The 16,019-nt window shown below is 33.9% G+C and overlaps 1 protein-coding gene across 1 annotated transcript in view; it reads left to right on the top strand.

Moving 5' to 3' along the window:
• The window catches only part of LOC127874014 (fibropellin-1-like), a 116,581-nt gene that overhangs the window by 31,038 nt on the left and 69,524 nt on the right, over nt 1-16,019 (top strand). The window contains exon 5 of the mRNA XM_052418122.1: nt 12,935-13,048. Coding sequence (XP_052274082.1) covers nt 12,935-13,048 — 114 coding nt within the window. The remainder of the gene's footprint in view (nt 1-12,934; nt 13,049-16,019) is intronic.

Here is a 16,019-nt window from a genome sequence, read left to right as displayed (position 1 = left end):
CCATGAGCGCTGTTTTAACCTAATTAACCTACAAACTCATCTGTTGCACGAGATGTTAAACTGTGGTGCAGGACCCAGGGTAGACTAGTAGTCAAGAAATCCCATGTAAATTGTGTATGATAAAGATTAAATGTTTATATTAATGATGATGTATGGTACCTTGATAATATTTTTTAATGTTATAAACTTGAACTGTTTACCATGTATATCCAACGTGGTGTATTTCATTTATACAGGATATCCTGCTGGCTTGATGTGTGCAATTTAACTGGTCAAGTCTATTTTGGAAATGCCACAACACAGCTTATTGTCATAAATATAGCAAGTGATTGATATTGCTTGCTTGTGTACAGAAGGGGCTTAGGCAACAAATATAGTATCAAATGTTTGTTTACTTTAGCTCTAGCTTTGCCTACTTTCATACGCAGATGTGAACCATAATATTTGAAAGTAGTTACTGTTCCGTGCATATTTCAAAGAGAGATATTTTCTGTTCTCAACTACTGAAAGAGAGCTTAAAACCTGCATGCGATTTTAATGCTAACAGTACTATATCAGCTTAATGTATCTGGAGTATATTTCATTTGTATTTTGCTGAAGTGTCATTTCTATCTGAATGTATATCGAATTAAGAAAACGATTGAATGAAACTCTTTAAGTCATTATATTGCTCCTAAGGGTTTGAATGGTAAAATTATACCAGACTATGATACGTGTAATGTCTGAGACTCGAGATTCTTCAAGTTTCCTGACATGTTCAGATTTATGAACATCATACAGTATCATAAGGAAAACAATAAAAGTTCATTTTGAAAAAAGTAATCAATATTAAGGATATTAATATTATTATTATTTTTACATGTAAATATATAGGTTTTCTGAAATGTAAAATACGGTATAGGTATACTTTAATTAAGAGCATAGATTTATGTGCGTGACAAAATACCTGCTGTCTCGTAAATAGCTTGTAAAAGGTTTAATTTAAGTATTCATTTGTAGAGATAACTGCAAATATGGTTAACACCCGTTTTGCTTTCTAAGCTGCCTCTTCACAATAAGGACACATATTTGTTTTTATTTTTATTTACGATGCTGCGAAGCAGCTCGTCTAAGTTATCATACCATGAAATAATTCTTCACAATGGCGACCTATGTAAAAGACCGAGCCAGTCCGATTGAGATAGCTCGATTTTTTTCTAATCTGCATACCTCGCTGATTATCATTGATAAAGGTAAAGGAAGCTCAGCTATAAATAGGACAGTATATTCTGGGAAAAAGATTTGATAATAGTTTGAAAACATTAATTTAAAATCAGATATTCAATCCATTATATGTTTATAGATCAATGAAACAACTATGCATTTTCTGTATTGTATTTGATATTTGTCGTGAATCTGTAAATACGTTGGGAATGAAAACGTGTATAATTTACGTTTAACGCGATCATGAGTGTAAAGAAAACGAATTATTTCGAACCTGCCATTTGTAAACGTTAAAGCGAGTATGGTATATAAACAGCATAATAGCCGTGCGACATCTGTGAAACTCGCTCTTCTACGTGCTCTCTCATTTTGCATATTAAATAAACTTTTTAAACAGAAATTACAGAGCCACATCAGTGCACACACTATGTTTGATAATTCATTCGTTTGTTGGATATTGTTTTCTGTTTAAAACACATATTAGGTCATATCGCGGAGATTTAGTTAACCTTACCATGTGTTCATGGGCGAACTAACGTATTAAAGTCGTATTTGACTATGTGCTCATACCTACTTTCGGAAATCATCATGAAATTATTGCCGTAATTAACGAACTAACATGCCTAAGCTTTTTGAATTAGAGAAAAAACAATAATCAAAAGAGAAAAAATATATGTTCATGCACATTGGCATGTGAAATAACGTCCGCACACATAACATCATTAACTAAGGAAAGGAAACAACGAAATATAAAGTTTGGTATGATATACATGTGAAATTAAAGTGCATGGTGTAATTAAAGAGTTTTGAATAGATCTGCTACGTAACGTAATGTTATAACCCACAAACGTTTTACTGTAACAGAACGTTTTTTTAAGATAAGTGGTACAGAAAATACACGTCGAATATCTTTTTAAAGATATTTCTTGTTATATTTGATCGAGAATGTAACCCGCCTCTCAGTTTCGCTGAATGTGTCAAGTTCCCCACGGGTACTACTTCCCCGTACCCCCATTTTTTTTTTCGTACCCAAAATTTGTCGTACCCAATTTTTTTCGTACCCAATTTTTTTTCGTACCCAAATTTTTTTTCGTACCCAATTTTTTTCGTACTCAATTTTTTTTCGTACCCAATTTTTTTTTGCATAATTTTTGTACCCAACATTTTCGTACCCATTTCTTTTTCGTACCCAAAATTTTCGTACCCACAAACACAATTTTTGTGATGCAGATACATTTATATTGATGCTTTTATATTCATCCTCTTCAAATGCATCGTCACACCAGTACTGTAAGTACTTTGATTTTTAATGTGTCTGTCATGCAGCACATCAAATACTTGAAAGTAAACGTTATTGTATTATATTATTAAATGCAAATAATAGCGCAATCATTTTATGATTCGTTTTTTAATTCATTCCGAATTAAGACCTAATCTCTACTGAGTGTGAAATTGAATATAGGAATTAGTGCTCAAGCTAGGATTTGAAAAGGGCAGGGTGGTTTATCGTCAAACGGGCAATTAAGCGCGTGCAGTCATACATATGTTATCCCTTTGGAATTGTTTCATTGAAGTATGTTTTATTTAAATGTTCAAACATGTACATGCATTTTCATTCACATCATTGTAATTTAAATGAATAAAACCAATTTCACTGATATAAAAGTTTAAGAAGAAAAAGAAATTTATGGATTCTTCAAATACAATTTGCTCAATAATTATGTGATCAGAAAATAACAAGGACAAGTTTGGGGTTCAAGCATGCAGGTTGGCACACTAAGCTGGCAGGGTAATATACAAAACAACTATAAAAGTAAAAATAATCAAAAGCTGGAGTCACCACTATGGGAAGTCAAAGCAGAGCATCGGAGCTTAAACAATGTTTAAGGCTTCATGTAGCAGCACCTTAATCGTGACCCATAATTAATCACATCACATACATGTGTAGAATACCATCAAATGTACCTTGGTGGTACATGCTAAACTTTTACAATTAATATGTTTAAAGAATTTATATCAATTTATTAACTTTGCTCTAGAAATGTGTTGTTTGTACTTAAGGTCACAAATGTCCATACAATGTTTTATTTAAAAACATGTTGGTGTAATAATACGCTATACCGTGTTTGATTTGCATAAAACATAATTAATATCTGAAGATTTATAGTACTGCTAGAAACCAAATCGTACCGGTTACATTAAATAGTGTTTTATTACGTTTGCAGGCCGTATTTATACATTGAATTCAGTTTATACATGAATTATCAAAAATAGTGTTTTTCCCAGGAGGGAAAAGAGGCATGGCGCATGACGTTCAAAAATGGCATTTTAACGCACGGTTGATGCAAAAAAGGACAAAAACGTTCTGTAGATACCTGGTTTTGAGAGAAACATTCAATCGCATCAGAGGCAGCTGTGGGAAACATAAAAATATAAACAAGAACATTTAATGGAAATGTATGTATTTAACTAACTTTATTTAATATTTATATATATTTACCTTGCTATGTCTTCCATTAAAGTTCCATGCTGTTTCAGTTAACTGTACTGCATGACAAACATAATAAAGCAAGATATGCATATGAATCTGATTATAAACAGATGCACTTACATATAAATGAAACTATGTTTGTCGTATCCCATTTTCTAACGATAACCTTGTCAGATGTTTTAACTTTGCGAGTAAAATGAACACGCTAACAATTTGCAAACAACTCGTTTCCGTTACATATATCCACTGAGTAGATTACTAATAAATATGTTGTTGGTATTTAAAACGCTTTATGCATCGTTCGTTATCACATGCATTAATTTGCATTTCAGTAATCCCTTCTAAATGTATGATCTCCATCGTTTATTTGATCGTTATTTGCCATTTTTGCCGAGAGTCATAATTTATTTTCTGTATTGCCCGCCATCTTGTTAAAATCATGTAAGCGACAGGTGCGCATATCAACGTAAATTCGTATATGTCCATCTAAAACGCGATTCGCATTTAATTTAATTAGTAAACGGTTCAATAATTGTTTCAATAATTGATAATCTAAACGACCATAACGATGAAGATACAACTTGTTTGTGTTTTTTAATTTAATTAAAGACATTAAAAAATAAGTGTTTAGATATTACTGTATCATGCATGAAATGCAAAATTTCCACGAGGATTACATCGACGTTTTAATCTCCGGAGTAACTGTCCACGATTTTATCGTTGACGAGAACACATTACGGACCGATTAGTGGGCGAGGTATAAGCCAGTGAAATTATCGATTGATATTGACACGGGGTAATTCACGCATGACTAATACACTACCGCGCAAATCTTCGCTGCTTGGGGCCATACTCTGAAATTTGGTCAAGGGGCAATATAGATTTTATCATTAAGGGCGCATGGCGGCTTTTTCCTTTGAAAAAGGGCAGAGTGGTGCTTATGAAAGGCGGCATTGCGCAGCGCCACGCAAAAAGAGCCAGGGAAAAAAAACACTAAAAAGGTTTTAATGACAGTTAAAACTTCAGAGAAATGTACATCATATACGTATTTGTTACATTTCAAGCTTACCTGAGCACAATGTGCTCTTGGTGAGCTTTTGGGAACACATTTTGTCTGTCGTACGTGGTGCCTTGTCTTTCGTCGGTCTTCAACATTTTGCCTTGTTAACACTCTATAGACTGCACTTGTTGTCAGATCTTCATGAACAATGGCCCACATATTTGTTCCAATTATATCTTGGTCGATATTTAAACTGGGTCACATGAGGTCAAAAACTAGGTCACTAGGTCAAATTAAAGATAAAGCGTGTGTACACTGTAGAAGTCACATTTAATGTCAAATCTTCATGGACCTTTGTCAGAACATTTAATGATGTCTCAGCTGAATTCAAAAATGGTTCTGGTTCTTTGAAAAACATGGCCAAATGGGGGCGGGGCAGTATTCTTTTATATGTCTATAGTAAAACCTTGTTTAATTTATGGCTATTGTAAGATTTTGAGAACTCTTCAGGACTCACATGTATAGTCCAATCTTCATGAAACTTGATTAGAATATTTGTTCTAATGATTACTAGGCTGAGTTCTTAAATGGTCATGGTTCGGTGAAAAACATTGTTGCCAGGGTGCAGGACAGTTTCCCTTATGTGGCTATATTTAAACCAGGTTAACACTCTAGTTGTTATGAGGACGTTGGGGCACAATCATGATGATGATTATGATGATGATGATACAGATAAATCTAATTTGCCATTTTTTTCCATTGACTTATCATACTCTCTGTAAAACTCATATATACCTTGGATTGTTGCAGAACAATAGTGGTGATTGATTCTTTCTTAAATAACCATGTGATTATTGTGTAACAGGTTAACTGCTCCCTTTTAATTTGCCGCATTTAACTGGGCTCCCACATCAAAGACCATTGATCAGACTGCTTATACAGTTTGCAGTCAGTCAGTAGTTTGTGTGTTATTATCAAAGACTTGTGATTTTAACATGTTTTGTTGTTATTTAATGGTAAATATCATTGTGAGGTGACTCTGAAAATTGTTCTGGTAGTTTAAAGAAACTTCATCCAAGATGTGAACAATTGGGTAAAAAAAACACAATGTTTTTCACAATTTTTAAGAAGTACAAAAACTGTTTGGTGAAATAGCTTAGTTGTTTTGGCAGTAGTTTTGGCAAAAATAATTTAAGTCGTGGGATCGGACAAAAGGGCACTGTTCTCGGTGGTTATCAGTCATATTTTTATATAGTGCAACTGGTTACGTTTTCCTTATTCAGCCGCGAAAAACATATCATAACAAAAGAGAACTTAGAAGAAATAAACTGCAATACATAAATAAATATATATAATTTTTTTTTAATCCCAACCTACATTTACAGTGATTTTCCTTGTTTTATGCGTCTCTTTATTCATATAAATTTATTTGTTAAGTAAGATAATACCAGTTTCTAATTCGATTTGAACCTGTTCCATATTCCTTTTTCAAACCGAATAAGGAACTATATTATCATTAAATATAACAAATTAGAAATGTACTTCAACTAATATATGTATACCTGTCCTACATTTACAATAATTGTCGTTGATATATTCGTCTCGTTGGTTCATTTTGATTTATAATTTATAGAAAAAACATTCCAGTTCCTTATTCGATTTCAAACTGAATAAGGAACTGGATTATCATTACTTAAAACGAAGTAAAATGTATGGCAATTAGTATTTTAAATGTACAAGCTAAATATAATGATACTCATTTATATGAGGTGAACTTTGGATCAATTTCATTGATGTTTAAGTTAAAAAATGCAAGCTCCTTATTCGGCTTGAATAAGGAATATATAAATGTTTCATTTTTCCGTATTCAGTCGCGAAAAAGGAACTGGATTATAAATACAAACAAACATATTGAAATGTACAAGATTGCACTTTTATATCACAAATTAGAGAATATCGGTTCGGTTTCAACAAGAAATCCTATGCAAGCGCGAGGACGAAACATGAATATGTCACGTAATACCTAAAGTAAAAGTATTCGAGTGATTTTGTTTTGATAAACCTAAGAATTGTATGCATTATTTTTCTTTAAAACCCTATATCAAATGTGTTTAGCTCGAATAAGGAACAGTTCCTTATTCCTAATTTGAATAATGAGTAAGGAACGAGGAAAAAGGAAATAACTTACTCTCCATCTTTTGTTGCCATGTATGAATGTGTGATAATAGATAATACAGTAGTACAAAACATATTTAGACACCCATATAATTATGTTATATATGCTATAAGAAGGACGTTTGTAGACAATAGTATATACCTTATTATTAAAATGTTCAATTAAGACACTTTTTTGCCATGATTATTGTTAAGAAGCTTGAAGCATGAACTACCATGTAAGTAATTTGCATGCAGCCAAATAGCGTTTATTATGATTTGCTTTCATTGTCAGCCGAATGAAAAAAGACTTTGAAATCAGTATACATTTAAAATCATTCTCGATTGGAAATTATAAATAAATGAGAACATTGTCGGATGCAAGCACATTATATTACAAGATAACACATGTGAAATAGAAATAAAATCGCTGCCCCGTCGTATGTCAAACAATACATCAAATAGATTTTACCCAACATATACTTTCTGAAATGGCTATAATATGTATATCGTCAATTCGGTAATGGTTTGTTTGATTTTCTTATGTCTTGGTAATTATCAATATGAAGTTAAATGAAAGATTGTGTATAATATAATGTTAACATGTATGAGAAAATACTTATTGTATATTCACATAACATTTGTGTTTGAGAAGATCAAAAGTCATTTCGGAAAAAATGAAAATACACCCTATTGCACTAATTTAAGCATTTTAATACAATTCACATTGACACAAAAGTGCGAAGAAATTTAAAACCGTACATGTACAATATAGCCCTGCACAAAAGTTGTCATTTTCTACTAGACCTAGCATTGCGGTGTACTTTAAATGTTGTTTTGTTTTGGTAGGGGTCATGTTTCTGATTACGCATTTAAATGATGCTGGTATGGCATAACTAAGGGTTTTGAGAAATTCAAAATGGCGTGCAAGATGGCGGCTCTGTTCAGTCTTATTTGGTTTAGCGTATATAAATGCATTATGTTATGTATATTATTGTCATTTTGATAGTGTTATTCATACTAAAAGGATGAAGATGGCGTTCACAATGGCTGCCTGAATCAAAATGGCTGCCCAAAACTTGCTGCTTAACCCAAGATCATTTATAATTTTGCACAAGAATTATACATATATACATATAATACACATTTATTAGAACTTAAGTGTTTAATAAGTGTCTGATTATATGAATTTCAATATAACATTGTAGAGAATAGTATATAAATATTACATGACTGACAGGGTCACAGTAAATTTGTGAACTTGAGGAAATGCTGTCAACCGAGGCAAAGCAGAGGTTGACAGTATTTTCCCGAAAGTCAGACAGCAATATTTATTTTATTATACCGAAAAACTATTCAAATACGAACAATTTATATGAACCATGAATAATCTTAATATTCAATAAATGTATTTAATTTCAGCTATGAACAACCATTATTATTTTGATAACAATAATACAAGTACACTGGTTAACACAGTCAATTTCTTATCACAGAACATAAAAATTCCATAGTTAAACAGTATTAAGTATGTCTCTTAAAGTGTTTTCTAAGCTTAACAGTAACATAGTATTAACTTCAAACAATTTTCTTCAATGGTATTTTTTCAAACGTCGATTATATCGATTCTTACACGATTTCACTAATAAGTTATCCGCGATTTAAATGTTATAACTGAGACTTACATTAACCGAACGTCCTGAACTTTCCGTAACTTGACGTCACCACAACAATGAAAATCAAATGACGTCGTCTTTGTTCATAAAAAGGGCGCGTACAATCAAAGTGACGTCATTCCGCACGTGATTGCTAAGGTAGCGGGCGACAGTATTTTTTGGACAGTAAATTTTTTCCCGCTGGGTCTGACAGTATTTCTATGTCACCATGGCCTATGGGAGTCTAGCATTGTGAATAAAAGTGGGGTATAATAATATAACATGAACATATTGCCTTTTTATATACCTTTAAATACAAATTGTATCTTTGTATGAAGCACCTTCTCTGAATTTATAACTTGTTTCATATGAACATATTCTGGTGAAATGTCATTACACAAATAGATATCAATTGAAAAACCATAATACGCATTATCTAACCTTTGTTCACTAAGGTAAAAATCAGGTCACCTTTTTCAAACATTTATCAAGTAGTATGTATACCAGTTTATCTTATGCTGTTAGCAGTCAAGCATACGGTAATGTTCTTGTGTATATATTAGTTCATTAAAAATATTTTGTGTTTTATACCAACGATTACATGACATTATACACTCTAAGTCTCATTTTTTCCTTTTTAGAGACAAAGTTAGTAATCTAACAATCACGAATTGTCTGCTTATTGCTAGATTGTATTTTGTCAACCTGAATCTTTTGACAAACACTAAATATAGCACAATGTATTCGCGCTTTATAACATGAGCACCGAAATTTTGACCATGGGCTATCGCTTTTACACCCAGATTATATCATTGTTAGTACATTAGGTTTATCTCAAGTATTAATTGATGCTACTTTAATTGAAAAAAGAGTGTTTGATGCCTCGTCCCTTCGCCAACAGTAATCATATTGATTCAGATCCTCGGGTCTGCAACTATAGCGTGTTTCCATATACACGCCTGTATATGGGAACGTTTCACATGCTCATAACATGCTTCCGATGCTTGTGTGCTACTGATCGCAAAGCTTCACCTTTCTTGCGTACCATGGCTGCCTGAAGGTATTTTCTTGAACAAGGCATTTCCTCTGTATCAGGCTTTCCTTACCATGCTGAGGCAAACCTGATCGATTCCTTCACAAGTCCTAGCTGACATATCTCCAAATAGTCCTTTTAAGTTGCTTGCGTTCAGCATCTTGGTAGCTTTCCCTTCACTGATACCAAAATAGTCAGCTACAGCGTCGCGTTACGAGATAGATTGCACAAGGAGCAAGTCGGTCGCGAAATATCTCTGCTTTTAATCAATTTTGCGAATTTCTACAACTCTTTCCAATAACTGGTGATTCCACGATGATCAATAACAAGAGTAAGGACAACATAAGAATGAAACAACAAAACAAACATGCCTGTATCATTATCTACCACATGAATGCCAATGTCTTTTGTTTCGACAGCATGAACTATTTGCATTATCATGATGACGTCAGCTTCTTGATGAGTTGTGTTAAAATCATTTCGATTGATTATGACTATTTTATATATTTCAATATCATGATCTCCTGTAACGCCTAACGTGTGTATTTGAGTGCATAAGGTGTGCACGTCTTTATTCGTGCATACATCTGTTAAAATCAGAGAGATCAGATGTTGTGTGTTCTCAGTGACACGTAATATTACATTCTGTGATGGTACTGTCATGTCACCTTTTAGTTAGTTCACCCTTTATATATAAGAGTTTCTAACTTTCCTCGCCGTGCATTTGGTGCTGAACACCATGTATCAGTCACGCACTAATTACAAAACACATTTCCTCAGTTTTTGTCTAATTAAAGACGTAAATATGTCTTGTATGTTTCCGTCTATTGGCCAGTGAATGACATGCAGAACAAAACAAAATCTATTACGGAACATGTGATCGTATAACCAATATGCCGCTGAGACACTTCTACTGTTAATTTTTTCTTTAGCACCTTATTGGAATTTTCCTCCACTGAGTGCCCCTGTTTATATAAACATAGCAGTAGGTACTGGAGGCAATTTATGGCTTAGTATATGGTGAATGCCAACTACCGTAAAATTAGCTGCTTGTTAGTCAATAAATCGTTTATCAATTAGATTAGTGGAATATCATCGTGGGATTAATTATAAGATATTGACCTAAACATTTTCCGGCCATGAGCTTTTTAATTATGTCGTTTTTGTTTTACCAATATCTTTTGCTTGATCAACATAAGCAGATTTTGATGCTATTGTTCGAGTCGGAATGTTCACAAGACTGGGTGGATGCTTGCTTTGGATCAAACGGATCTGTTCATTGTGTCAACTTTCTCCGAAAATTGTATCCTTAGCATCTGCCCTAATCCTCCCCCATTTTTGTTCTTTGTAATGCTTATTGATGTTCACTAAACTGGTACTACTAATGTCGTTTAGATCTTATTTCATTTTGCTTCAAGAATGCAAGCTCACACTTCAATCCATGAGATGTCATGGTTTAAGTGTTGAACTTCTATTCCTCTTCTTACCATGGCGATACCTCATAACAGTTGTTTCTTTCAACATGTCACTCCATATGGCATTCTATACCCCTGGAACATGTCCCATGACAGGCTCTTCCTTAAACATTTTATCTTGTACGCGCTCACATATTTTCTTCATTGACCTTATATAATAAATTACGAATCGGGCGTTGTTTGAGTTTGTGTAGCAACAAAGCTGTATGGTCATACGAGCTTTACTAAAACCAAGTGGATCAGCAAATAACCTTCTCATTCTGCTCGAAGATTTATTTTGATAAGGAATACGGTTTGAATCAAACAATCAACACACCATTTAGACGTATGACTGGCAGAAGATAGATTGTTAAGATGCATTATTAAATCATAAAATAAATAAATAGTATTTTCAGTGAATACCCTGCATATTTGCATGAGGTTTAAGAAGATCTAAGTGAAATAAGTAGTACCAGTGAAATGGACATGCATTTGCAACCCAATTAACCGTGTAAAAATAAAAGACTGTTCACTCAACCAGCTCTTCCATCCCACTATTAGCCGGCATGGTTCTCATTGACCTCACACGACTCATCAGAACGTGCACACTACCTGTACGTTATATTACATCCTGAAACTGCCCTCAACATACACACACATTGTTGCGCGCTCGCCTCATCGATTGGATGAAGCATCCTGCTTTATTTACAGCAGGCTCACAATTGCATTTTAAAATTTACATAAATGTCCACAATTTTAGTTACACAATTCCACGGCGGTTGGCTAATTAAATGGTTTGGGAATATAAAACACTTTGTGATGTTGTTTGTCTTACCATTGACTCTACATTTATTGATAGAGCTGAATAAACACTCAACCATATTATTTTGTTTCAAATCGTAGAAACAATAATGGTGTTGTAAACTGTTATTAACAATATTCGCAACATAATTACTTGTCGTTATACTTAGTGTAGTCCATGCGTATCCGATGTAAATCAAATTGAACTATAAATTATTTGAGCTAAACGAATATATGTACATGATGTTCGCACCATGTGTTAAATCTAGTATGCGGAACATGTGTATGTTAAATATGTCTTCTTAATTGTGTTGTCTTTGATAAGTTCATGTAAAGGTAATAATACAATTAAGTTTTATTATGGATAATATTTAATGTACATTACAAAATGCCATATTAAGACAATAATTCTAGTTTATAAAGCCTGAAATTCAGGTCCAATTTATTGTGATGGATGTTTAACTGCAATCATTTGTATATGCGACAATATTTGCAGCCATTTTTGGTATAATCTTGAATTTTATTTCAATCAATTAACTCCCAAGCCATAAAGCACCATAACATCATTCCATTTTAGATTAAAAAGATGCTAAATAATGAGTAAAGTCATAATCATATAACAATTTAGGGCAAAGTGCTGAAACGACGTCCATCTTGAACGCCATCTTCCAAATCTCAGGACCCTTAATTAAACCGGACCGGGATCATTCTGAATCTTGATTTAAGATATTTGTCCAACCAAAAATCGATTTAACATTTACTATTCATCCCAAGAACGGGTGTATGACATATTCTACCGGATTAGCTATGTGTTGTTGCTGGTGCAATTATACGCTACTAAGGCGAAGGTTTACACATCGTTTCATCAGTATCAATACGCTTTGTTTGAACGTTTTAACGAATTGTACAGCCATTTCACACATAATCAATTTGTTTAATAATTGTCTTGGCGTGTTTAGTAAATATTGCACAGTCACTACATAGGCTACGTTTTGCGCGAAGAGTCGTCAGCCTATGTTCAAAAGGAACACTGCGTGTTGACAATTATTACTTAATTGAATATTAACGCCCTTTGTCCAAAATGTTAAATGCATTAAATGCGTAAATTTCCAATAAACATAATGTATGTGAACATTATTTCAGATTTCAACGAATGCGCGTTCGACCCGTGTAAAAATGGCGCCACGTGCAGCAACGTCCAGTATGCGTTCTCATGCACATGTTTACCAGGCTGGAAGGGATATAACTGTGACCAGGGTAGGGTATAATTGTAGATTTGTATTTAAATATATGAGATTATTGCATCGTTTTCATATACTTTAGGAGTGTTTACATGCATGGCCACCGAGAAGGATATGTTAATAATACACTTGTCAGTCCGTAATAACATCACGCATTTAAATTTTCAGATCTTCTCCGAACATTATCTTCATCTTGTTTTGAACTTATGTTACTTGTTGCAAGTCTAAGTTTATTCACCGCCTATATCTTAAATATGAGCATTGATCATTTTCGATTTAAACTGTATTATTCATACATTGTTCGCATTTGCTAAAATATTTAACATACGCGATATATCAACTACGCAAATATACATACGTATCTTAAAGATGTCGACGAATGTGTCCCAAACCCTTGTAAGTACGGGAGGAAATGCAACAATCTTTAGAACGAGTATTCGAGCACGTGTTAACCCTGCTGTCGGGGAAACAAATGTGAGCAATGTAGGTGTATATATATATATATATATATATATATATATATATATATATATATATATATATATATATATATATATATATATATATACCATTAAACCGACCATTATTGCCAAATCAACTGGTTTGTCAGACGTATGCTTGAACAGAGCTGCCGGAATGACAGGCTAAAAACTTTGGTTAAATAATAGTCATTGCGTATTTACACTTTAATTTTCATTTGTTCCTTTCTTATAGACAACGCAAGTTATCTGACAGTCGTGTTATGTCTGCTTTTTGATAGATTGTATTATGTCAACCTGAACCTTTTCACAAACACAAAAGATAGTACTAGTTAGTCGCGCTTTATAACATGAGCACCGAAATTTTGACCATGGGCTATCGCTTTTACAGCCAGATTATATCATGGTAAATACATAAGGTGGATCTCAAGTATAAATTGATGCTGCAGTGGAACCCCTCTAAACCGGACGCCTACGGGATCGAGAGGAAATTCCGGTTTAGAGAGGATTCTGGTTTAGAGAGGACATTGACTTTTTCTTACTTTCGGAAGGTCAATTACGTAGCCTAATGTGTAAATAAAACACTTTCGGCAAATTTGCATAGTTTATTAATATATAACATTCATCCATATTGCATTATATAAGAAAAACACGCTTAATCTGTTGATTTGAAAGCAATATCAGTCACAACATAGATCAAACAGTGCGACCCGAAAACCAAACAATTTTATACATGAATGCATGTGTTGGGTGAATTTAGTTTCTTTTCACACTGAAAAACATGTACGCCGACTTTTTGCACGATATCCCCGATCGTCTACTTTCCTATCCGATATTTCTCTGACAGCATCTTGAGTGTAGGTTTTGGCAACATCTCTGACACTTTTATCAGTTTGATTTTGTCTTCTAGAGACATTTCCACGCGCCATCGCTTAGAAGGAGGTTTGGACATTTTTAGTCTTAGTTATCTTAATTACCAATTTGAAAATCTAAATGAATATCTAAATGCAACTGCTTCAAAACTCTGCAAATCAACATTTTATATTACACTACATTAGCAATTGTAATAAACAACACAAAATTAAATAGCATAAAGATTATTTAAATTTAGCACGGCTTCCTATATCAAAAACAAAACACACTAAAGAACCATATGTTTGTTTTCAGTAATTATAATCAATATTATAACATCTATTTAGCGATATGTACATCACATGACAAGTGTCTTTAAATTGTTTTGCGATGTTAACAGTTTGGAAATTTTTCGACCACCTTTATTAATTTCAAGCGTCTTTAATCCGCTATTCACAACTTTTTGACACTAGGTCTGAGGTGCAATAAACCGGCCCTGAGCGGTTTAGAGAGGTACAATTACGTATGGAATTACCCAATTTTGATCCACATAATGACCGGTATTCGGAATTGAGGGGATTCCGGTCTTGAGGAGATATTTTACGCATGGTTTAATAGGGAAAAAAAATGGGACCGGACAATTTGTCCGGTTTAGAGAGGATTCCAGTATAGAGAGGATCCGGTTTAGAGGGTTTACATTGTACTTTAATTGAAAAAAGAGAATTTGATGCCTCGTCCTTTTGCTAACAAAAATCACATGTATTCAGATACAGTCGCCTGCATCTATCGCGTGTTTCCATTTACTTGCCTGTATGTGGGTACGTTTCACATGTTCATAAATGCTTCCGATGCCGGTTTTCTAGCGATTGCATCGTCCTACCCTACGTGCTTACCATGGCTGCCAGACGGTGTGTTCTTGAACATTTCCTCTTTATCAGGCTTTCCTTTACACGCTGAGACAACCCTGACCGATTCCTTCACACCTTCGCAAGTCATAGCTGTCATATCGCTCTAAAATACATTCAATGTTGATTTCGTTCAGCATCTTAGTTACTTTCCCCTTACTAATACCAAAATATTAAGCTACAGCGACGCGTTCAGAGAGACAGTGCGCAGGGAGCAAGTCGGTCGGGAAATGTCTTTGCTTTTAAACCATTTTGCGAATGTCTACAACCACTCTTTCCCTAACTGGTGATTCAATGATGATCAATAACTCGAGTTAGGACAACATGAGAATGAAACAGCAAATCAAACATGCCTGTACCATCAGCTACCACATGAATTCCTATGTGTTTTGTCTCTACAGCATGAATCATTTGCTTTATCATGATAACGTCAGCTTTTGCGTGGGTTGTGTGAAAGTTAGTTCGATTGATAATGACCATTGTATATATTTCAGTATCATGATTCTCTGTAATGACTTACTTGTGTGTTTGAGTGCACAATGTGCGCAGTTTTTATTCGTACATACATCTTTTCAAATCAGAGATATCAGATGGTGTTTGTTCTCAGTGGCACCTAGTATTCCATTCTGTGTTGGTACTGACATGTCAACTTTCGTTAGTTCGCCCTTGAGATATGAGATTTTCTAACTTACCGTGCTTTTGGTGCTGAATAACATGTTTCAGTCGTACACTAATTAGGAAACCCATTTTC

Source organism: Dreissena polymorpha, chromosome 3 (assembly GCF_020536995.1).
Source record: "Dreissena polymorpha isolate Duluth1 chromosome 3, UMN_Dpol_1.0, whole genome shotgun sequence".
Lineage (NCBI taxonomy): Eukaryota > Metazoa > Mollusca > Bivalvia > Myida > Dreissenidae > Dreissena > Dreissena polymorpha.
The sequence above is the reverse complement of the archived record's forward strand: the minus strand, read 5'-3'. Positions and strand labels throughout refer to the sequence as shown.